The 26,106-nt window shown below is 39.5% G+C and overlaps 1 protein-coding gene across 2 annotated transcripts in view; it reads left to right on the forward strand.

Moving 5' to 3' along the window:
* The first annotated feature begins 9,019 nt into the window (after window positions 1-9,019).
* The window catches only part of CHODL (chondrolectin), a 36,457-nt gene continuing 19,370 nt past the window's right edge, over window positions 9,020-26,106 (forward strand). The window contains exon 1 of one of the 2 annotated variants that reach the window (XM_060770492.2): window positions 9,020-9,444. In XM_060770492.2, the coding sequence (XP_060626475.1) occupies window positions 9,345-9,444 (100 nt within the window). In that variant the 5' untranslated portion in view covers window positions 9,020-9,344. The remainder of the gene's footprint in view (window positions 9,445-26,106) is intronic. The other variant, XM_060770491.2, reaches the window with a different exon arrangement.

Consider the following 26,106-nt stretch of genomic DNA (forward strand, 5'->3'; position numbering starts at 1 on the left):
CTTAGAATCACATATGCTGCAGGGTCATGCATATTATACACATTACTTTTAGTTGTTTCATATCTTGGTTGTGTGGTCATCAAATGAAGAGACATATCTTCTGTAGTATAGATGTCTGCTGTAAAGGAAATCCATTGTCCTAGAATCCATGTCCACTGGTAATTCTGGATGAAGCATTCTGAGAGGCGCAATCTAAAAAAAGTATTGGGTTGCTGTGAGTTTTTTGGGTTGTATGGCCATGTTCCAGAAGTATGCCCTCCTGACATTTTGCTCACATCTATGGCAGGCATCCTCAGAGGTTTTACGGTCTGTTGGAAACTAGGCAAGTGAGGGGTATATATCTATTAAATATCCAGGGCGGGAGAAAGAACTCTTGTCTGCTTGAGGCAAGTAATAATAATAGTAATATAGTAATAATAATAATAATAATAATAATACTTTATTTATACCCCGCTACCAAGGGACTTGGTGCGGCTTACATGAGGCCAAGCCCACAATACAACAATACAAGCAATACAAGCAGTAACAAATACAATACAAAGCAATTAAAATAAATCTCATACACAAATAGCATAAACATTGAACTAGGTACAGTGCACATTTAAAATCTATGGCTGAACCAAATGTAATTGAAGTTTAAAAATAATGCTAGGCAAGTGTGAATGTTGCAGTTGGCCACCTTGATTAGCATCAAATGGCCTTGCAGCTTCAAAGCCTTCAACAACACATTAAAAAAGTATTTTTAAATAGCTCATTACAGTAACCAGGCAGAATTCCCTCAGTGGGAAAAATGGAACAAACATTTTGAAAATGCAAGAAAGAGAAAACTACTCATATTGAAAAATTCCAGGAGTGGTGCTTTGCCCTTTTAAAAATTATGTCCCAACCTCCCTCCTCTTAAAAAGTGAAAAATAATTGAAGTGAGTTTCTGGCTATTTTAATTTTCTTTTCTTTTCCCATGTTGGAGGAGTGTTGCAGATTGTAGGAAATTGGCCCCTACACCATAGGTTTTGTCCATGCCGCATTTAAGGTAAGAAAAAATATGCTTACTCTAAAAAAGAAGAAACATTATTCATCTGCTAGTTAGAGTTTGACTCAACACCTACTTTAGCTCTGCAATTATCATTTTATATGACTGTCAGAACTATAAGCAGAAGGCGAGAAGCGTGCCTTTGGGTTCCTGCTACCTGCATTGGGAATAGAACACTGTAAGGATTTTTAAGAGTAAGACCCACTAAACACAATGAGAGTTACCTCTGAGTAATCATACTGAGACAGCTTGTGCTCCTCTCCAGAGGAATATTGCCATTCTAAGAAGGGTTGTTCCAGGGCTTGCTCACGTGGAAAATGAGGTCTAAACTTAGTACTTGGTTTCTATTAATCATGCAGCAAGTGCCAGCCGGAGGCCTCTAGTATCTTCTTTTTAATTAATTGACTGGTTTCTTGGTTTATCTTGAAAGCACCATCCTGTATATCTGTGAAAAAATTTGACACAGCGATGAGGTTAATAAAGATTTCAATCCCCAAACGATTTGATTAGTCCTCTTGGTTCTCTGTGGCTGTTCATAAAAGGCAGCTGTTTCATTATCTCAATCTACCCGTGGAACTATAAAGAGCAAGCTAGCATTTAATCCATTTTTTCAAAGTCTCTTAGTAGGAGGAGATGTTAATATGCATTTGAGATAGAAAATGCATCTGAAGTTAAAATGAGTCAGAGTTGCGGGTTCCCTGGAGGCTGGAAAATCTGGATGGTCGGTTTGCCTCTTTTTTTGTCTCTGTAGATAAACCATTCTATTCAATTTGCTCTTGATGTTTTTACTGCTGTGGATTTTTGGATGTTCTTGGCCATTTAATTTCTGCTAGATGTTATTGGTTTTAAAATGGTTGCTGGCTGTTTTTAGCAGTGGAAATGCTGTAGAAAGGTACAATGGGAACTGGGCTAGGGAAGTAATGTGTGTAAGAACTAATGCACAATTAGTCCAATTAGACTTTTTAAAGTGCTATTCTGGGCATTTGTGAGGGTTCCATGTGGGTTCTGGTTTAGGCAACAAAGAGCTGGCACCAATCCAGATGACTAAAATCAATGCCATACTATGTTGTTAAATCCCAAATTTGAGTGCTGGGGACACTCCTATTTGAGTCCTTGGCTATTTCTTTTGGGGTTTCCTTTGTCCTCCATATTACATAACATAAATATGAAACTGCTGGATGATAATTCCAGAGTTTGGGGATATAATATCCTCAATATGCTAATAACATCTAGCAATATTTTTCCTTTTCACTTGATTTCAATGAATCTATTTCAGTTACAAACATCAATTAACTGTTATAGAACAGAAAATTAAGGTGTTCTGAGTTAGTGTAAAGGCAGATATGTTAATGGGCACTAACCATGTGCTGAATGAAGTTTTACTCCCTGTGATGAGGCTGGTTGACAATTTGGATGTATTCCTGGATTCACACATAGCAGGATGCCAAAGTTTCTGTAGTGGCCAGAGATGTATTTGTATAGTTAACGCTAGCTGTGCTTGGAAGTATCTGGTCTGACTATGGCAACACATGACTCTCTTGTTGCAATAGCATCACTGGATACAAGTTTGTTTCTAGACCTGTTCAAAATGGCAGTTATGGCCCATAAAGCTCTATGTGGCTTGGGTCTATTTATTATTTATTTATTTTAAGCATTTGTATTCTGCCCTTCTCACTCCGAAGGGGACTCAGGGCAGAGCAAAACATAAAAATTGCAAACATTCAATGGGACATAAATAAATCATACACATACATAAGCATTAAAATCATTCCTCTCAACATCAAAATCCACTGTATAAAACTGTCTCGATCACCTGCTTCGAATCCTGTTGGCATGGTAAGGTTTCCTGATTCTGTCTTATTGCACAGTCCCAAAAGCTTGGTCCCACAGCCAAGTTTTTACCATCCTTCTGAAGGACAGGAGGCAGGCGGCTGGTCTAATCTCACCAGGAAGGGAGTTCCATAGCTGAGGGGCAATCACTGAGAAGGCTCGTTCTCTTGTCCCTGTCAATCGTACCTGTGATAGTGATGGGATGGAGAACCAATGCCAGCTCATGGAGTGAGCTGGTTCTGACTACTGCCACCACATGCAGGCATTTAAAATGTCCACAAGCATCACTACAAAGGAGACAGTAGATAGGAGGCGTGCTTCTTTTGGGTTCTTTTCAAACAGGCTAACATCTTGTTTTTTGTCACTGTACTCAGAGGAGGAAACGGCTCCTTTTTAATATAAGTGTTAAGGGCTCACATTGGCCTGTGGATAAGCTGATCCAGATTTTTTGAGTTGATATTTGAACTAAAACTTGTAGACTTATTCTTATGTATATAAAGTAAATATTTATATATTCATTTATTTGTTTTAAATTTTGTGAGCAACCATTTGTAAATCTCCATTTGAGGAAGAAGGTGGATGAATGATACTCTACTTTGCAACTCTGATACCGAAAGGTATCTCATAGGCAAGATAGCTAAGGCCTTGGACAACTGCTTTCTGTCTGACTTGACAGTAGGAATCTTTACATCTTTATATGTTGACTTTTAAATTGCAACACAAATAGGAAGGTGTTTTTACTCGAAGTCTGCATTTTCCTAGTGTTAATCCTTGGGACAATTACAGGGATAGGTAGATCAGAAGCAAGTAGTGTCCAGCAGTCCTATTCAATATGTTCTTCTTCAGTCTTTATCCCACTAAGTGGGGAGGCTTATTTAGGGTAAAGCCAGAACTCTTCTGCCTGATGCCTAAATCCTTGGAAAGACCTTTGTCAATAGGGGAGGACTACATACAGTCCCAAGGTGTTTGGCAGCTCCCTGCTTAGAGGTTACAATTATCTGTCCAAATCTGATGAGGATACCTCATAAATTAAGGTGTTCAGAAGAACAACAGCTTGCAAAGAGATCAAAGACCTCAATTTGTGGAAATAAGTATTACAATGGGAAATGGGAATTGGTATAAGCAATGAAAAGTGATGCACATTAAGGAAACCCACAATCTCATACATATACACTATTGGGAGCCAAAAGAGATTTGAGTCATGGCTTTTGTGTTGATATAACTTTGTTGTGTTGTGACTCATTTTTCGTACCAACTTCATATGTTTTGTGACCAGTTCAACTGCTTTTATATATTTTTAATGAGTGAAATCTTTTATTCTCTTTTCAAAGTTACCATGAGTGAGAAATATGGTCAAATAAAATGATTCTGATGTTTGTTGGGTGTGATGCCTCAATGTGATTTGCTATTTTGGAATGATGTAGTTTTAAACTTTGTTTCTAGACAGCAGAAGGGGGTGAGTCCAGTAGCACAGCTTTCCTTTTAAACCAAAGGAGTGGATAGGTAGTAGAGAAGACGATGTTGGTGAAAGCAATTTTCAGACCTAGTGTCACTGAATTGGAAGAGACCTCAAGGACTATCCAGGTGAACCCTCTGCCATGCAGGAACATACAACTGAAGTACTCCTGATAGATAGCCACCCAGTTTCTGCTTTAAAAAACCTCCAGCGAAGGATATTCCACACTCCAAGGAAGTGTATTCCACTGTGGAACACTTCTTACAGTCAAAGTCTTTCCTAATGTTTACTGAAATCAGTTTTTTTAAAGCATGGTTGACTACACTTGGCTTCGTCTTTCCATTGTATAACAAACTCCAAGGAGAACATAGTCATGCCCTCCTAAGGACCCTACTATTGCCACCCAATTGACCAATTCCATATTATTGGTTTCTGACCCCTTGTTGTTTTCTTCACCTTTTGTACAATGACATGTCCTGCAAGGATAGTGAGGAATTTGCTAGAACTTACACTGTTGGCAGGGTGTGATTTTGAAGAATTATCAGACTGGTTGATACCTTCATCAATACTATATTCTCTCCCTTTTTAATATTTGGGCATTTCTTTTGGGAGAGCATAGTAGATACTTATATTATAATAAGATCACTGTTGTTTCTCTCCCCCTTTTATCCAAAGACTCCTAAGCTGTTTTCCATGTTCTAAGTTATGTATCTACTCACAAATTTACACATTCTTGATATACTCATCTTTTCCTATTTGGTATTTTTCTTTGGAATACATTATACCAGTTCATTAGTATGTTCCAATCATAAGACTCAAGAAAAGTCAGGGATATATTTGACAGAGTTTGACTTCCACAACTTATCAGTTGAAAGCTCCCGTTACTACTAGATCTCTTCATTCTAAATGTGTGTTTATCTCATCCAAGCAGGGGAGTTTGCAGTAGATCCACATAGTGATATGTCCCTGTTGTTTCTCTCCTCCTTAATTTTTACCCAGATGCCCTTAGCTTGGCTTTTAAGAGCTCATCACAGGTTATTTCTCTCTCCTTTTGTGTCATGTGTATGTCAAACAGCCTATCTTGCATTTCCCACATTGCCCTCCAGTGCAATGGGAGATACTATCTCATTGCCACTGTTAAGAGTTAGGTTCAAGCGCCAATTCAGCCAATGTGCATGGCAGAGGGTTCACCTGGATAGTCCTTGAGGTCTCTTGTTTTGTACATAAAATGTACAATGTTTTGTACATAAAATGCAAAAATAATTTGCTTCAAGCAGTACAAGATGTTGGAATATCCTTGCTGCCATTTCTGCTAAACTACCAGGGTGGCAGCAGTAACCGTTATGTCTGAGGCAACACTGATTCTACTCCAGGTTTTAGTCTGAAAACAAAGGAGGTATCTGTGGTGACCAGCCAACAGTGGTTCCCAAACATTGGTCTTCCTGATATTTTGGACTTCATCTCCCAGAATTTCACACAGTTGGCCAAACTGGCTAGAACTTCTGGGAATTCAAGTCCAACACTTGATTTTGGGAACTACTGTAAAGAGACAGGCTTCAGGACCCTGGATAGCTCCTTTGAACAATGGACTAAAACAGGCCTGGGTAAACTTCGGCCCTCAAAGTGTTTTGTACTTCAACATCCACAATTTCTAACAGGCTCCTGGTTGTTAGGAATTGTGGGAGTTGAAGTCTAAAACAACTGGAGGGCCGAAGTTTGCCTAGGCCTGGACTAAAACCTTGAGAAGATCCCACCAATGAGGACATCCATATTGCCATATAACACAGCTTGAAACTGTATTATATGACAGTATGGAAAGGACAAAGGTGGGTGGGGACTTTAGGGAGTTGAAGTCCACTGCTAGTTACAGGAAGGGACTACTAGCTCTCTTTATACCAGGAATGGGTAAACCCTGGTCTGGGGGCCAGATGTGGCCCCTTGGCCCAAGTTGGTTCATCAGGTGCTTTGCTATGGCTGACTTCTCTGGTTGAAGTAGTCTGCAGTGCCTTTCATGTGCCTTGAAGCCACATCTTGAAAACTGCTAGGCCATTAAATTCTAATCTAGGTGGCCAATTGAAACATTCACATCTAGTTCCAATAGACAACAGTTCTTTCTCCCATCCTGGACATTCCATTTTCCTAGATTCCAACAGACCTCACAACCTCTGAGGATGCCTGTCATAGATGCAGACAAAAGGTCAGGAGAGAAGGCTTCTGGAACATGGCCTTCTCCACTGTGGCCCCACGGCTTTGGAACTTGCTACCTAGTGAGATTAGGCAAGCCCCCACCCTGGCAGCCTTTAAGAAAGACCTAAAAACTTGGCTTTTCCGATGTGCCTTTGGCAAGTGAACATATACCCCATATTTTGTCTGTTCCAATTCCAGTTCAGTTCTCCTGATGCACTTTCCGCCTGCCCTTAATGAAGGTCTAAACCCACTGTTTGCCCCTTTTGAGCTCCTCCCTCAGAAACACATTCTCCCATTACTATATCACCCAGGGTTTTATCAATTTTATCTTATGCGTTGGGCCCACCAATTGTGTTTTATTTCTCTATCATGTTATTTTGTAACTTTATTTTATTTTGTTATTTCATGTATTTTATTTTGATATTTTTGTTTCTTGTATTTTATTTGGCTGTACTATAATTTTGGGCTTGGCCTCATGTTAGCCGGCCCTTAGGAGAGATGGTGGCGGGGTATAAATAAAGTATTGTTACTTAGGTGATCCATCGTAGTCCAAGGATGATGGCCCTCCAAGAGTGGTAACCTGGGGGTGGATCTGTAGGTGACTGTGGAGCCCTATTCTTGACCTGCATCTTCTCCCACCGTGAGGGCATTGGTTTCCAGGTGGAAGGCAGTCCCGGTCGGGGTTGGCTTGACATGTTTCTCTCTTTTGCCCTCCATTCATCCCTCTTAAAATTCTGTAGCACTGCTAGTTACAGCTGACCACCAACTGGAGTGCTCAAGGGCCAGGGCTTCCCAGTTCTCAGTGTCTATGCCAGAGTTTTTAAGGTTGGCTTTGAGCCCATCTTTAAATCTCTTTTCCTGTCCACAAGCATTCCTTTTTCTATTTTTGAGTTCGGAGTAAAGCAACTGCTTTGGGAGACGGTGGTCGAGCATCCGGACAACCTGGCCTGTCCAGTGGAGTTGATGGTGGAGGACCATCACTTCAATGCTGGTGGTCTTTGCTTCTTCCAGCACACTAATGTTTGTCCACCTGTCTTCCCAAGAGGTTTGCAGGATTTTCAGGAGGCAGTGCTGATGGAATCGTTCCAGGAGTTGCATGTGACGTCTGTAGATAGTTCACGTTTTGCAGGCATATAGCAGGGTTGGGAGGACAACTGCTTTATAAACAAGCACCTTGGTATCCCTACGGATGTCCCGGTCCTCAAACACTCTGTTTCATTCAGAAAAATGCTGCACTCGCAGAGTTCAGGCGGTGTTGAATTTTGATGTAAATGTTGACTTTTGTGGAGAGGTGGCTGCCAAGGTAGCGGAAATGGTCAACATTTTCTAATGTTACACCATTAAACTGTATTTCTGGCATTGGAGATGGATTGGCTGGTGACTGCTGGAAGACCACTTTGGTTTTCTCGATGTTTAATGACAAGCCAAGCTTCTCGTATGCTTCTGCAAAGGTGTTTAGAGTGGCTTGTAGGTCTTCTTCTGAATGCGCACAGATGACATTGTCATCAGCATACTGGAGTTCTATAACAGACGTTGTTGTAACCTTGGTTTTGGCTTTCAGTCTGCTGAGGTTGAATAGCTTGCCATCTGTCCGATAGATGATTTCCACTCTGGTGGGAAGCTTCCCGTCAAAAGTATAGTTATTATTTGAAACACAACAAGATGAGTCCACAGCAGACAAGATCACTCTGTTGGCTGTTGCATTGGATCACATGTCGGACACTTCCCAAGTGTCTAGGACTGTGCGATGTATCAGTGAATAATGCGTGCGGATCCCAGTAAGGTGGCCTTCTGCAGCTGGCAGATGGTAATTTTGTCAGTGCCGATTGTGTTGTGCACCCAGTGTGCCGATCACTACTGGGACCACCTTGACTGGCTTGTGCCAGAGTCTTTACAGTTCGACCTTTCAATCATCATCATCATCATCATCATCATTTTACTGACACAAAAACACAGTATGTCACAGCAAATGAAATCTATATGCTGGATTTCGTATCACAAAATCACAAGTCGAACACTTCCCAAGCGTCTAGGACTGCGTGATGTATCTTCAAATGATGCGTGCAGATCCAAGTATGGTGGCCTTTTGCAGTTGACAGATCGTGATTTTGTCAATGTTTATTGTTTCCAAATGCTGGCGATGATGATGACAATGACGATGATGATGATACAGCCTGAGAAACGTATACAACCTAGTGATTCCGGCCATGAAAGCCTTCCACAATACACTGAAGCAAACTTCCTTCTTGGAGCCAACTGCGCCTTGGCGATGGAGACCCTCTTCCCGACTCCCCCCTCTCTCCTCCTCCGCCTTAGAGGTGGAAAGGTCCTCCTTCGGAGGGGAGGGGAGGGGGGCGTTGTGCTGAATCCGCGCCTTTCCAGACCCCTGCCCGCCCGCCCGCCCCTCCGAAGGTGCAGCGCGGCACTTCGCGGGGAAATCAATGGGCGAGGTGGGGGAAGAGGAGGGGGCGCCTTGGCCGAGGGAGGGAGGGAGGGAAGGGGAGGGGAGGGAGGCGCGGGACTGTCGGCCGCCTCTATAAAAGCGGGCGCTGCGGGCTCCGTCTCTCTTCTCCTGCCTTCGCCACCACAAGCGACGGGGAAAACCCTGCCCTCCCCGGCCTTCGCCTCGCCCCGCTTTCCGGTCCAAACTCCCCGCGGAGAGCAATGAGAGCAGGGGCTGCGGGAAAGGGGACTCTGCCACGCCTTGCGGGGCGTTGAAAACTCCCAGGGGAGAGAGAGGTCCCGCGTTGGAGCCGCGGAGGATTGGAAAGGGGGACGTGGGCGCTCTCTCTCTCTCTCTCTCTGTGTGTGTCTCTCTGTCTCACTTGCCTGCGGTTCAAGATGCTCCCTCCTCCGGCCAGAGACTCTCCGCCTCGGCCCCTTCTGCTGGGCGCCTGGCTGCTCTGGGCGCAGAGCTGCCTCTCCCAACAAGTCCTGAGTGGTGAGTTGAGGGCAAGGGGAGAGGGGAGAGGGAAAGAGGGGCCAGCCAACCTTGGCTCCCCCAGACATTGGGAACGTCAGCCCCCAGAAGTCCCAGCCTACGCATCTCGCTGCCAGGAATTCTGGAAGCTGAAGTCCCCAACACTTCCAAGACCAAAGGTTGGCAACTATTGCTTTCAGTTCCATCTTCAGGCGTTCTTTGCTCCTGCAGGTGTTTTTGGATTTCAACTTTGGCCTCTTCCACACAGCTAAATAAAGTCCCATATTTTCTGCTTATGGACTCAGGGCCCTTACAGACAGGCCCTATAGCCCAGGACCTGATCCCAGGTTTTCTGCATTAAACTGGACTATATGAGTCTGCACAGTCAGATAATCTGGGATAAACAGACAACCTAGGTACAGATCCTGGGATATAGGACATGTCAGGAAGGGGCCTCAGATAACCCAGGGCCCTTCCACACAGTTATGTAACTCAAAATCAAGGCAGAAAATCCCACAATATCTGCTTTGAACTGGGTTATTTGAGTCCATACTGCCATATAATCCAGTTCAAAGCAGATATTGTGGGATTTTCTGCTTTGATATTCTGGGTTATATGGCTGTGTGGAAGGGCCCCAGGTTATCAGAGACCCCTTCCTGACATGTCCTATATCCCAGGATCTGATCCCAGGTTGTCTGTTTATCCCAGATTATATGACTGTGCAGACTCATGTAATCCAGTTTAAGGCAGAAAACCTGGTATCAGATCCTGGGCTATAGGGCCTGTCTGTAAGGGCCCTGAGTCCATAAACTGAATAAAATCCCACATTTTTTGCTTTGAACTGGAATATATGGTAGTGTGGACTCAGATAACTCAGTCTAAAGCAGATATTGTGTGATTTTTGACATTGATATAGGACTGTGTGGAAGAGCCCCAAGTCCACACCAAGATAATGTGGGATTTTCTGCCTAAGAGGGCCCTCCCACACAGCCCTATATCCCAGAATATCAAGGCAGGAAATCCCACATTATCTGAGTGTGGACTCATATAACCCAGTTCAAAGCAGATATTGTAGGATTTTCTACCTTGATTTTCTGTGATAAAGGGCTATGTGGAAGGGCCCAGAGTCTCCTCCATGAGACATATAGAGGGGTATAAGTAAATATAATGATAATAATAATGACTCCCAGAAGCCCAAGTGCACTTGGCTCACTGCCTGGAATTCTGGGAGCTGAAGTCCAAAATCAGAGAACCAAAGGTTGGGAACCACTGATTCTACTCTCATCTTTAGGTGTTCCTGCAGGTGTTTTGGACTTCAACTCCCAGAATCACCAACCAGCTTGACTTACAGTCAGGAATTCTGGGAGATGAAGTCCAAAACAGCTTGAGGACCAAAGGGTGAGAACCATGCCACCTTTAAGTGCCTTGTACATTCTAGGGCATCACACATTTTGTCTTATGTGTTCCTTCTTTCCCATCAGAGTTGGGATATATTACCCCCAAACTGAACTGGGTTTACAGGAAGTGTGGTGGAGGCTTCTTCTTCAGAGGCTTTTAAACAGAGGCTGGCTGAAGTGCTTTGAATGAGATTTTCCTGCTTCTTGGCAGGGGATTGGACTGGATGGCCCACGAGGTCTCTTCCAACTCTATGATTCTATGAAGTGTTCTGCCTGACTCCTGGAAGCTCCGCGGGCCCTTCCACACAGCCATCCCAGAATAATAAGGCAGAAAATCCCACAATATCTGTTTTGAACTGGGTGATCTAAGTCCACACAGCCATATATTCCAGTTCAAAGCAGAAAATGTGGCATTTTATTCAGCTGTGTGGAAGGTGCCCCAGAATAGCTGCAGATAATTGTCAATATCTGCTTTGAACTGGATTATCCGAGTCCACACTGCCACACAATCTAATTCAATGTGGATTTTATACTGCTGTGTGGAAGGGGCCTGAGTTCCTTCCAATTATTATTCCAGGCCACACACTTCACTTTTTCTTTCTTTTTCTCTTTTGAAATGTGTGTGGGGTTGTTTTGTTTGATTTTCCCCTTTTACTGAACATTTTCTGTACCTTATGTTGGTCTCATACATCAATCCCATGTTCAACTTCAGGTGTTCCATTTCCACTACTGGAGTCAGGTTCAAGTAACAGTTCATCCAGCTTCTGTACATGGAATGGCACCCTATATGTATGCATCTTTCATAGGGATTTCCTAAAGAAGGAATACACCGAGTTGGCTTGCCATTCTCTGAAATATTACTTGAGTATAATGTTCAGAATGATATGGGTGTCTCATGGTGGAAATAATGTATTGAACTGCATACATTCTCAATCCTCAAAGATGGAAAGGATTTCAACCCACAACATTGTAACTTTGTGCTAGTTTAATTATTGAAATCTCCATCAGAGTTTGGTGAATGAATGAATTACTGCCATTTTTCATGGGAAGAATATCCATCGAAGACATTTCTGATTAAAAATGTGGTGTCATACAAATATTTCAATGGGTTTCTGAACTGAGTTTCAGTATTATAGAATCATAGAATCATAGAGTTAGAAGAGACCTCATGGGCCATCCAGTCCAACCCCTTGCCAAGAAGCAGGAAGAAAAATTGAGAAATCTGTGCTCTTGAAAAAGACACCACATCAACAATATATCCCAATTTCTTCTCTTTCTCATCCCTAAATGGGGAAAAATAATCAAACTACTGGTTTTGTTGTTGTCTTCAAGTCAATTCCCAATTATGGTGACCTTAAGGTGGCCCTAGTATTGTTGTCCCCTCCCCCCCCCCCCCCCCCCCAGCGAATGAACCAGAACTCAGATGTATAATGCATAGTTTAAGAAAAATAAGTTTCGTCCACTAGTTGCTATCCTTGCTGGGGATTCTGGGGAAGCTGGGGAAGCAAAATTTATATATGTAAGTTTCCCAACATGATTATCAATCTCTGTTTAATTTATCATCATCAAAGCAATGCCTTCTTCTTGCCCGTCTCTTAAAGTAGCAAGGCTAAGGGTCAGTTCCTGCAGACTGAATGCTGAGACTAGCAATCTGCCCTGCACTGAAGTGAATATATAGTCCTGGTTTCTAAATGGAATAGGTCTCGTTGTACAGGAATAGTCAAACTTAACATGCAGCAATAACCCTTCAATACCCTTTATTCTATGTCAAATATACATGGACTGTTTTGAACTGTAACACCACAGAATCAGGAAGCAGAAGGAGAATTTGGTTATTAGAATATTTCATAGCTATTACTCTATCATCTATCAGTAATTGCAACTTAATCTTACTTGCCAATCATGATAGCTGCAAAATCTGGAAGTTTGGACTCAATAACTGACCTTTTCCAAGCACTGCCTGGCATTTCCCAAGGAATTTTGTTTAACTGCTCCACTCCATTATAATTAGAAATTCTACTCATAGATGTCACATTTAATTTCCATTTACAGCAGAGTCTCACTTACCCAACCTTCGCTCATCCAACACTCTGTATTATCCAACACAGTCTTCCTCCCACCTGGATCCACAGGTGTTTCAATACATTGGAATGTTTTGATGCTAAATTCGTAAATATAGCAATTACTGCATAACTTTACTATGTACTGAACTGCTTTTTCTGTCGATTTATTATAAAACATGGATGTTTTGGTGCTTAATTTGTAAAATCATAATGTAATTTGATGTTTAATAGGCATTCCCTTAATCCCTCTTTATTATCCAACATTTTCGCTTATCCAACATTTTGCCGGCCCGTTTATATTGGATAAGCGAGACTCTACTGTACTTGTTGTATTGGAATAATCACAAGGGCCAGAGGTTTAGCACAGCTGGTAAATCATCAGCAATTGTAAGATCTGTCAACCAAAATAATATGTACCTCTCAGTGTTACTATTAGGAAACCTAAACAGCCTAAACCTGTGGTCTGTGGACCACCAGTGGTCCCCAAGAACTAAAATATGGTTCGTGGCCTCACCGTTACTATACCATTGCAACAAGAGCAACTGGTTTTGTGAAACCTTCTTATAATACTGAGGCAATGGGGATGTTGGGAGGGGAGAGGCTGACTACCTACCAGAACCATTCCATGTGGTGCCTGGAAGTGGGGGTGCCTTGGTGTCTTTGCTTTTAGGCTTGTTCCTGGGGTTATTTGGGGGGTTTGATTCAGAAAATTGCATTGGATAGACACATCAGCTCTAGATTATTAGATATGGTTTTCTGTGGGCAAGCATATGGTGACAACTGGATGGCATATGTTCTGTATCAGAAACTAGAGCTGATGTTGTCTATCCAGTGCAATTTTCTGAATTAGCATCCCAAATAACCAACCACATCTAAAGTTGACTAAAAACCAATTCATAACCCTTTGGTACTAATGTTGAAGAGTGGTCCCTGATCAAAAAAAGGTTGGGAACCACTGGCCTAAAGGCATCAAATCTGAGTAGCTCTTATAGTATTTGGATCACCAATAAGTACCAGATGGAATAGACTATATGTCAGAGGAAGAAACTAGCAAAACCAACAATGAATATTCCTTGTCTAAGAAAACTGTATGAAATTAATTGGGTCACTATAAATCAATCACTGACTTGAAGGTACACACACACACACACACACACACATTACTGCTTCAATTTCTGAATGTATGCTCCATTTACCAGAAAAATTTATGGTGCTGAACATTAATATTATAAAATAATATAAAACAAATATTATAAAGAAAAGTACCATATAAACAACTATCACATTATACAATTATAGGGATAAAAACTCTTTATCAAGCTTATGCAGTGGGATTTGTTCAGGAAGGTTTTGCTTACACTGTCCTTGATAAGTATAGCCCAAAGGATATCCAAATGTGGCAAAACTTTGTTGAAGACGATAACCAATAGTGGTGGTAAATCAACAGTAAAACTCCCTGGAATAGGTGGAGATCCTGTTGTTCTCCGCACTGTTCCCCATGGAGACTTTAGGAATACCATTGATAGCTAAAGTGTACTTTAAAACAAATTCTAGCTCTTTCGTCTCAAATGGAATATAATGCATCATGACCTAGAGGTACTTGTATAAAGGTTAAATCATTATTGGCATTATTAGGCACTTGCAAAGACCTTATAGTATTTCCCATCTCTTCTTTTTTGCTGTGTTTTTTTCACCTATCCTTTCATAGAATGTAAAAGTGACAAGCTAGAAAAACAAATATCTCCTCCCTCTTTCTGGGTAATGGTGTAACTTATTTGCAAATAAAAAGGGTAAGTGAATGAATAGTAGTGACAGTGGAAAAAGAGGACTACTAGGGAAAGTGGATCTACTGAGGGTGACCTGTGTAAAAGTCTCCTCAGAACTGGAGCCTACATTTATATCAGCTGAAGATGAAGCCATGTCTTTTCTGCTGAGCTTTCTGGCAAGAAATCATTTTACAAATGGATTTTTGATTAAGAGATAAGTGATTAGATAGTTTATTCACATTTTAAAGCCCCCCCTCCCCACACACACAGAGACTTTTACATTTTCTTTCATTTTCTTTCTCTTCCCTCCATCTCCTCTTTTTCTTCTCTGAAAGTGTCAATTTCTTTAAAGTTCTGCAATAAGGAGACATTTGGCAGTCTTGGCACCTCCTGCCCCATTATTCCATCAATCTATTTGTCAATTTCCTTGGCTCATGTTATTTTTTGCCACAAAAGAGTAAAAGAGAAGAGGTGGATTCATGGAATAAATGTGATGGAGGAATTGTACTGTTGCAAGATAGCAAGACAATTTATCAGGATACCATTATTACAGGCTATTTACTTAATGCAAGACAGACAAAACCATTTCCCCTGTCTACCTTATGTGACCTGTAGACTTTTAAGACCCTCTGTAAGCTTCATTTATCTGCCTATGTGTTCAAATCATACAGACTCTTTACTGTGTGACATTCCTATCTGAGGTTGTGGTCTGTACCCCTCATCAGCATCATTCAGCATAGAAAATAGTAATGGGTTGTGCTCTGAAATATCTGGTTATTCAAATATTGTAGACTCTACAGCAGTGGTTCTCAACCTGTAGGTCCCCAGGCATTTTGGTCTACAACTCCAAGAAATCCTTGCCAGTTTACCAGCTGTTAGGACTCTGGGAATTGGAGGCCAAAATATCTGGGGACCCACAGGTTGAGAACCACTGTTCTACAGATATTGTGTGGTAAATGTTATTACAGTTTTGGAAAGCATCATGTTTTAAGTTCACTTTTAAGCAGTTTTGTTTTACATATTGCACATTTTCTTTGCACATTACATATAATATGTACAGAATACATGACAAAAGCAGTTCTATGTCTTCCACTATAGACAGCATGCTTCTATTTCTGTACATTCCAAGTATAGTTTCAAGATGAACAGTAAAAAGGGAGAGTAGAAACTGAAGTTTTCGATTAGCACTTGGATACCTGGTTACAACTTTTCCAACTATGATGAGATATGTAGTACCTCTGTTTAAATTATAGATGATATGAAGTTGATAATGTGTTTATACCCTGTCTTTCCCCCGCAAGTGACTTAAAGAAGCCTTCAAATTAAAACAAATGTTACATATATACTATATCATATGAAAGATTAATCTCAATTTCAGTGACATTTTAAACAATTTAAAACGTACAATAAAACTAACATGTTATTTAAATACAGTACAATTAAAGCAATATAATATGATCCTTATAGTACTTTCTACCAAAATAATTGGTTCTTTAAGGTTTGTTACAATTCAAAAGTATGTGCCATTTGATGGAAGTACATTAAGAAGATAGACATTCTTACAAAGGAAAGTTTGGAGCCTACGTGCAACTTCTGAGATGGCCGTCTCTCCCATTCCCACCATACCTTCCTATAAAGATGATGAGTTGGAAAAATGGGCCTCACTTGTGGATAAATTAGCATATGTATACTTTACGCAACACTATCTTTTTGATCAATAGATTTTTATGTGTTATGAAAGCATTTCTGATTTTTTTGTGGATTTTCCTCTCAGTATAAAACAGCTTGTCAGTTTTGATGAAGCAGGGATGGACATCTTCTTCTACATTTCAGCCATCATTTATTCTTATCCAACTCTGCAACTAAAAGGGCTAGACACATATATCAGCACAGGTGTAGTTTGGACTCCAGGATTTTACAGACTTTGGCTATAGCATCTGCAGTGGTTTCTGTGACATGGAAATGGTTGGACGTACAAAGTAAGAATTATCTTAGGGTGATTTGGGCTTCTTGGATACTCTGTTCTAAATGGAAATTGTAGCATTTTTGTAGCATTTTTTAATGGTGGACCAACCGAAGATCTTGAGAGCTTAACGTATGTCCAGTTTTGGTACTCTGTGTAGCCAGAACTGATTAATGCACCAAATCTGTGATCTCTACAAATGGGATTTGAGAATTATGACTTTTTTATTCCTCAATGTAGCTAAATATTCTCACCAGTCTCCCATCTTATTTCAAAGTAGTTTACTCCATTTTAACATTTTGCTTTGTCTTATATCTTTTTTGTTCAGCAGCCCTTTCCCCCACTGTGGTTATGTTATAAACAATGATTGGGAAAATAGCACATTATGCATAATGGGATCTTAGTTTGATGTGAATTATTGTCTACTATCTGTGTTTACAGTGCAATAGGTCAGAACACTTTGATCTGGAAGAAGAATAGCCCTTTTAAAAAGTGTGAAAACAGGGCCAAGAAAAACTGCTGAGTGTCACATAACCCATACTGCTGTCCCCATAAGATCATAAAGCACATAAAGTGATGATAATGCAGTTTGCAAAAAAAATGCAATTACTTTAAGTATCTGCTGGGCAGGAAAGAAGCGAGCTAATCTTATTACTAGCCACTTAACAACCAATATATTAATCAGAGCTGCTGTGCCTTAATGACTGCTGCTTGGCGTTAGTTTATTTTTGCCTCTTTATTGGTGACATTTTTTCTTGATGGTGTCAGTGAACATTCTAACATTTATACCACTCAGGCTGAGGTATCTGATGATTGAGAATTATTCAGTTGGTACATACACCTTTTATTAACATAAACACTCTATTAATTGTAAAGAGAACACTGAAACATATTTTATGAGCCATGCTGGCTCAGGGATTCTGGGACTTTTCACCTCAAAGAACTCCATATGCTCCGAAAGAGGTGGTGCAAAGCTTCCAAGGACAGTTCTTTGTGTGCATATGCAAGTATATTGGATAATGAGGCACATCATATGTTAGAATCACAGAACTGTAGAGTTGTAAGTGACCCCCAAGATTTATCTATTCCAATATTTCCACTGTGGCAATTAACTGCGATTTAAACATCTCTGATGCCTGTCCAACCTTTGTTTAAAATTTCCAATAAAGGAGACATCCAGCACCTACCAACATAATCCATTCCAATGCTGAACAACATACTATCAGGAAATTCTTCCCAATGTTGTCATTTGAAACCATTCTAGTTATAATTTGAATCCATTGAATCCTATCAAAAGCAGTAGCAAACACCCTGATTTCACATGGCAGTCCTTCAGATCTTTTCAGATGACTATCGTATCACATTGAGAAAGTGATCAGCCTCAAGGGAAGACAAAAGTAACCTCCTCTGAACAAATCTTGGCAAGAAAATCCCATGGTAGGTTCATACCAAGTCAGAAAAGATAACAATTATATCACTTCAGTCTTCTCTTCTCTAGGATAAACTACTCCCCATACCATTTCCCATGTAAATTGGTTTCCAGACCTTGGATCATTTTGGTGGTGGTCCTCTGGAAATATTCTGGCTTGTTTATATCCTTCTCAAACTCCTTGCTCAGAAGTGAACGTACTGTTCCAAATGCCTAGAATGACGTTGGCTTTTTGTCATCACTTAACATTATTTATGCATATTTTCTTCTAGAACCTTTTCATACATGCTGCTATCCATCCTATATTTGTGCAATTGATTTTCCCTTCTAAATGTCACACCTTATATCTAACATAATGCTTATGGATACTGCATGTACATCTAATCATTGCCAACTCTGAGGCCTTTTAATGTTACTTGAGCCACTATTCCATTTGTAGTTAATGTGTGTATAATCCCATGAGGATTTTTTTTTGAATTGGCATTGGAACTAATGGGTTCAGCCTCCCATGTACCTGGGTCATTTAAGGGTCAAAGCAGCTTCCATACAACTGGAGTAACATTTAAAGGTGCATATTTACATATGCTAAGATGCACTCTGCCTTTTTTATTCTCATTTCAACCAGAGCCCTGATAGTTACACAGAAATCCTGACCAATTAAAAACCCTCCAGCTTTCATTCAAGGCAAGCAAATTCAAGTTGCTGCTTCAGGCTAATTATGCCCTATATCTCTCTGGTGGCCCTTCTACACAGCCCTATATCCCAGAATGTCAAGGCGGGAAATCCCACATTATCTGAGTGTGGACTCAGATAACCCAGTTCAAAGCAGATATTGAGGGATACTTCCTTGATATTCTGGGATATAGGTCCATGTGGAAGGGCCCTGGGAAATATTGCAAGTATGCTATCTTACATGTGAGGACCAATTGAAACCAATTCCCAGTGTGGTTCAATTTTAGATAACAGCTAAAGTTCAACCAGGATTTTAAGTTATGGTTGGTTTTAGGGATTTCTGCAGTGGATATAATGTTCATTGTATTCTGTTCTTACGTTTTCAAAAGAGTATCTGTGTTAGTCTGTTCTACCAAAATGAGGACTCTTGTGGAACCTTTAAAAATAACGGTATACTGCCAAATGAGATTTCATAGATTTTTTGTATCTACGTGTCGATACATTGGAGCAAATGCATTATAATCCATGAAATCTAATATTATGTTTTATAGCTAATATGTCATAATTGTGCACCACCATGGACTATCTCAGATGAAATAAATAATACTAATATAAAATCACCCTAATATTCCAATTTAGGATAAGTAAGTAGGTTATCTGGTAGTAGCACTCAGATGCTGAACAGTAGACCTGCCCCATCTATATCTGAAGCAAAATTACATTTTTATACTTTCTTCCTTTTTACACAATGGCCACAGAACTGGGTTCAGATCATATTGAAATCTCATTTGTTTTGTTAGTTTGGCATGCAGTGGACATGATCCACTAGATATCTGCAGACCACAGTTGTTCGTGGTTTTAACAGAAGTGAAACTTTGAAAGAATTTAGGAGGACAACAATCTGCTGACAAAGACTGTCAAAAGGAGATGACCTAAAAACATGAATGAAGAAGCAGGTTTTTTATTTACCTTTGGACAACACCCCAAATTTTAATTCAATTAAAAGTTATACATCATGACATTAATTTACTAGCATATACACTAGCACATGAATCAATTCAATTAATTGAATTATTTTATTTAACACAACAATAAACATAATTTGGAGTCAGACCATGGGATTTATGGAGAATGGCCTGGAGATTCATCATAAAAGACCAAATTTTGTTACTGGCCCTTTTTGTCCTTTTCATCTTGCTATCCTGTAAACAGGATCTTTCCCCATGTGAACTACAGAACTCATTGTGTGATTGTTGTCTGGGAATGGTAGGTACACTACACATTTGGGAACTACTAGGCTGAAATGTGGGACCTCACCTTAATAGGCAATTCAGTTTGACACTAATCCGTATCTCCATGTCCAACACAACTTGAACTGTTTTATTCTATATAGGTCCATTGAGCAATGTTCGAAAGGGTCCAGGCTGCTTGAGGATTTGTCTTTAGTGAGTAAGCAGTTCACTCCCTGCACACCCATTCCATTCTAAGAATCTCATTTTCTTCTTTTCAAGTTTTTGTTTTCTCAAAACCTGGTTGCTGTTCTGCTCCACAAATCCAGCTATTTAAACTGGACTCCAACAAGTTATTGTTCTTCCTCTTCATCATTCTCAAGGAAATCACACATTGTGTTGTTAGTCTGTTTAACAAAAGAACCATGTGACATGTTTGCTCCAACAAATTGTCTCCTCTGATACACTTGAGGCAACAGGTCCTCCTGCTTTATTGCATGTGGCCCCCAAGAGAGAGGCACCCAATGAATTCAAACAACTGAATACATTAAAACATATAGTGATAATTGGAGGGTTTAAGAGCGTTCAGTGAAATCACTAGAAAGATTAGAAAATTGATAGTTTAATGAATTCATCAATGAATTCCTTCCAAGGTCTGCTTTTGGAAACAATGTTTCCTTTCGTCAAAACACCCCGACAGGTAAACAGGTGAAACATTACCAGATCAACCAAAGGTCAGTCAAAAGCTATGAAAGATCAAACCAGAATGACTATTAACTTCAGATGGGTGTATACAACACATTTTTTTCTATAGTCAATAGTTCCCTTCTACACTGCCATATAATCCAGATTATTAAAGCAGATAATACAGATTATCTGTCTTTAAACTGGATTATATGGCTGTTTAGATTCATAATCTGGATTGAATTGGATTATATGAATTTACACTGCCATATAATCCAGTTCGAAGCAGATAATCTGGATTTTCTATGGCAGTGTAGCAGGGGCCTTAGTAATTTCATGTGATGCATAATCACCTGCATCTCGGGGACCAAGCAGAAGAAATTAGTGTGCATGTCTGTCCATACACATTTGCCTTAATTATGTTAGGAGTGCTTCAACTAATAGCTATAACAACATAGCTACAGCAACATTCTTGCAAATATTCATTTGACTTGTTGAAAATAGAATAAATATCCTTTTGTGTTTTAAATGGACATTTCTAGGATAGACTATACCTAAAAGTGCCACTTTTGGCAACAGAACGAGCCTGAATATGGTGCAATGTCTGAGTTCAGTTTAGGTTCCAGATTCAATAATGATTCATTGAGAGGTGTGCTTGTAGATCTTTCAAAGCCGTATAAATCACTGGTTTAAGATACACGGACACTCGCAACTCCCTCCAGAGAGTTTTCCCTTAAGAAGAGTTTTGGCGGTCTGCCATTACCGATCCTATAATTTCCAACCATAAGGTTCATATGAACAAAAGGGGTTCATGGGAGGAGGCATTTATCATAGAAACAACTAAGTGGGCCTCACTTTCATTTTATAGCATTTTAAATGTATAGAGTAGAACTAATGCTGGAAAGCAGACATTTTCCACTTAAAGGAAAAAGTAAAGCTGACAGAATTTTAATAGCTTGGCACACAGTTGCTTTCAGGAAATACTGTAATGTATCATTTTTTCCCTCTCAATATGGCCACACCAATTAAGCCAAGAAGTAAAACTGTGTTTCATTTGCTCCTTCAACATCATATTCCATATTTTTCTGGTTGAAGAACCATTTACTTTGAATCGATTCATGTAATTGTGCTTGTGCATTTCTTTGGGAAATCTATGAATGCAAAAGTGCTGATTAACCTGCTTCTGTTGGATGTGCAAATGTACTCTGATCCTAATAAGCACTTATATCTAAAGAGCTTCCCTTTCTCAGGGCTCTTTTTATTCCAAATGAACAGTACACAAATTATGATTCATATTGGAAGTTACACTATTTATATAGGAAGTTTTGAATGAAGAATCTGTGGCATTTGAGGTGTTGGACATCAGCTCCCATTAGCCTTCATCAGTGGCAGAAAGCAGTAGACTTGCTGGCATAAGCTATGTCCTCACTATTACTTTTCAGGCCACAATATCGTAGATTACTTACATTGTAGATTCTCGGCAAGATATGGTTCTGGAGCATTGCAGTATCTCATCCTAGTATGTGTTAAAACAGAGAGAACAGAAACATTCTGAGCTGATGGGTCTCATGTAGACAATATACAAAGGTCTTATTCCTTTCTTTAATAAAGGTGACAGGTTCACTGGACTGATTGCTATGAATTGCATTGTAATATGAGGACTGTCCAAACTGAAAAACCAGAAGAGGTGACATAAATGCAGCTGAACTATGGATATTCAGTATCTGTCAAGGTTGCAACACTCTTGTGGACCCATCATGGAATTAAAACTGTAAAAGTGAACCTCTTAAAGAAACAAAGACAGATCAAGAATTTTGCAAAATCAATGGCTTCAGAATAATAATAATAATAATGTTTTACTTTTGATTGGTGTTGGGGAGAGATTAAGATCATGGAACTTGCTGTGGTGGAGAATCTTGTATATTATATCACTGAAAATAATTATAACTGAGAGGATTTTTCTCTCCCCCCCCCCCCCCCCCGCTCCCATTTACACATTTTCCTTCATGCTGGGCAACACACAGCTGTAGATTTACTTGATATTACTGATCTGTATGGCTACTTCCTCTGTATTATTTTTCTATGATATAAAATACAGTGATATATTGGTTATTTTCTATTTTATTTGTATTTTATTTTATATTTTATTTTGCAGGAATTTTATTCAATTATTATACTATTAATTTATAACAACACTTCTTGCGAAATACTTTCTCTTATGTAATAAGTAAAAAAGAAATATTTTTAAATTCTTGCAATAAAGACTTGTTATAAGATTTGTTTTTCTGATGTCATAATCTAAGGAATTCTTTGGAGCTGAAAAATATACTAACTGGAAGACTACCATCGATTATTGTTATCTGTATTGTCACAATATGTATGTTTGAATGTTATTAGATGTTGTTTATATTGATTTAACATTTACATTAGCTATTACCATCATTTTTTTTTTACTTTGATGTACTTTATTATTACTATTATCCTGTGTGGATATTTTGTTATACTGATTTTGACAGTATTTTGCATTCATTATTATCCTTGTATTGTTGAAGGCTTTCATGGCTGGAATCACTGGGTTGTTGTAAGCTTTTCAGACTTTATGGCTATGTTTCAGAAGCATTCTCTCCTGACGTTTCACCTGCATCTATGGCAGGCATCCTCAGAGGTTGTGAAGTCTAGGAAAATTGGATTTATATATCTCTGGAATGTCCAGGGTGGGAGAAAGAACTCTTGTCTGTTGAGGGTAGGCGTGAATGTTTCAATTGACCACCTTAATTAGTATTTAATGGCCTAGTAGATTTCAAGGTGTTGCTTCTTACTGCCTGGTGGAATCCTTTGATGAGAAGTGATTAGCTGTCCCTGATTGTTTCTTATCTGGAGTTCCTCTCTAGACAACCTACAAACAATCTACAGGCCCACAAAGGAAATCTAACAAATGCTATGTTTAGCAAAGGGCAAAAGGGATCCTTTCACCTCTGCAGGAGTCTACTGTATACCATGCAGCTGTGGACAAGTCTGCATAGGGTCCACCAAATGCAGTGCCCAAACACGGATCAATGAACATGAAAGGCATTGCAGACTACTTCAACCAGAGGTCAGCCATAGCAGAGCATCCAATGAACCAATCTGGACATAGCATATTATTTGAGAACACAGCATTGCTGGACAACTCTAACAGTTACCATTATAGACTATACAGAGAAGCCATTAAAATCCACAAGCATGTGAACAGTTTCAACAGAAAGGAAGAAACCATGAAAGTGAACAAAATCTAGCTATCAGTATTAAAAAAACTAGTTCCCCCGTTTTTGAATATTGTTCTTTATTTACAGTAAATAAAGAACAATATTCAAAAACAGGGAAACTAGTTTCTAACATACCTCACAACTTCTGAGGATGCCTGCCATAGATGCAGGCAAAATGTCAGGAGAGAATATTTCTGGAACAAGGCCATATAGCCCGAAAAACTTACAACAACCCATTATTATCCCTGTTATTCATATATACTGATCGCATTGTATATAAAGATCTGAAATTACTCTTTTTTAGTTTTGATACTTTGGGTGATGTATACTTTGTTATTTTCCTTTACACATGCTTATCATACATTCATCTGCCTGTCTGGCCATCTGTTTCTCTTAAATTCTGAGTTCAGTGACTCTGTCTGGGAAGGATATTTGTATTCTTAGACAAAGAGAGGAAATATGCAAGACCTTTAGTAGTCATAATCTAGTCATATGACTTAATTTGACTTAAGCAGCCATTCCCTGGTCCTCCAAGTGAAAAGCAGAATGCCAGTAATGTATAGTGATTAGTAACAATGCTGAAACAAAGAGGAAAAAACTACTAGTCTAGATATCAAAGGAAAAAGATGTATCTAAAAGAAGTGGTTATTCATATCTGTCAGTTTTTCTTACTAATGAATGCAGAGTACAGTTATGGAAATATGCTGCTGCAGGAGTTTTTGAAGAGATGTAATGTAATGTGATTCATCCTAAAATGCAGATTAAGTCCCATTGATGGTACATGCTGCAATAGAACATCAATAGTACTTAATGCAACTCATCACAAGCTTGGCTTCTGGAAATGATCAAAGTTCTGGCAATGTGATAGGATAAGATGATTGCTACTCCTGTGATATATCTTGGAGCAGTCAAAATGTGACAATAGAGATGTCCCCTTTCTATTAGGTCACTGTTCCATTTTCTGTTGTATTAGATAGAAATTGTATGCAACATTTAAATAGTTATTGCCGTTTATAGATAAAACAGCTTTCATTGTTCTGTATATCTGCAAATATGCCTATGAAGTTAGTGTTACAATTTGAAATGTCTGGGATCAGAAGTGTTTTTGGATTGTTTGGGATTTTGGATTATCTGTACTTGCATCTATGTACAGAATGAAATATCTTGGAGAGAGGATCCACATCTAAAATTAAGTTATGTATCATACATACCTTATACACACAAAGGTAATTTTATACAATATTGTAGATAATTTTTTGCATGAAATTAATTTTGTGTACATCAGTGGTTCTCAACCTGTGGGTCCCTGGGTGTTTTAGTCTACAACTCCCAGAAATCCCAGGCAGAATACCAGTTGTTAAGAGTTCTGGGAGTTGAAGGCCAAAATGTCTGAGGACCCACAGATTGGGAACCACTTGTGTACACTGAACCTTCAGAAAGCAAAAGTGTCACTATATCGGCCACTCAGATGGACAATTTTGCTTTTTGAACTATTTCCAAATTCTGGATAAGGTGGATACTTAACCTGTAGTTGAGAAACACACTGTGGAATCTTTTTTTTTTTAAGTGTTTGATCCCTCCCCCCTATCCCCACACCTTTCTAGTGCTCCTTTGGACTCTTTCATCAACTTAACCCCCATAGACTCCTTGTGCAGCCTTCTTAATTTTAAACCCATGAACTCTTGGAATTAATCCTATTATTTTCATACTGTAAACAATTGGCCATGTTATAGCCTATGTCTTCAGGGACTTGTTATAAGAGAACTAATAAGGCCAGGAAAGATGTCTTGTAGCATCTTAAAGATGAACAGACATGCAGCATGCACTTTCACAAATTAATGTTTATTTATCGATGACAACTGGATAAAGTGTTATGTTCAGGTTGTATATTTTTTGTTTTGTCTCTCCCATTTGGATATGGGTAGTCATATAGATGGCATGAAATGACCTTTTACTGTGTTTTCTTGGGAATCTATTGTTGAATTTTTCCTTTTACTGTCAGTTCCTGAGAATCTGTTGTTGATTCCCAGGAACTTGTACCCCAGGTGCATCAAACAGTGCAGTGTATATCACAAGAAATTAAGTCAATATATAAGGGGGTGTATAAGTCCAAAGCACCTGTCCATAGAAAATCAGTGCATAATTTACTGTATGCCATTCTAGCCAACTTTTTTCTGGGATTACGTTCCTTCTTAGTATTCACTAAGATTGAAGTCTTTTATCCAGATATAGTTG

The sequence above is a fragment of the Anolis sagrei genome, chromosome 3, assembly GCF_037176765.1.
Source record: "Anolis sagrei isolate rAnoSag1 chromosome 3, rAnoSag1.mat, whole genome shotgun sequence".
NCBI classification, from domain to species: Eukaryota; Metazoa; Chordata; class Lepidosauria; order Squamata; family Dactyloidae; genus Anolis; species Anolis sagrei.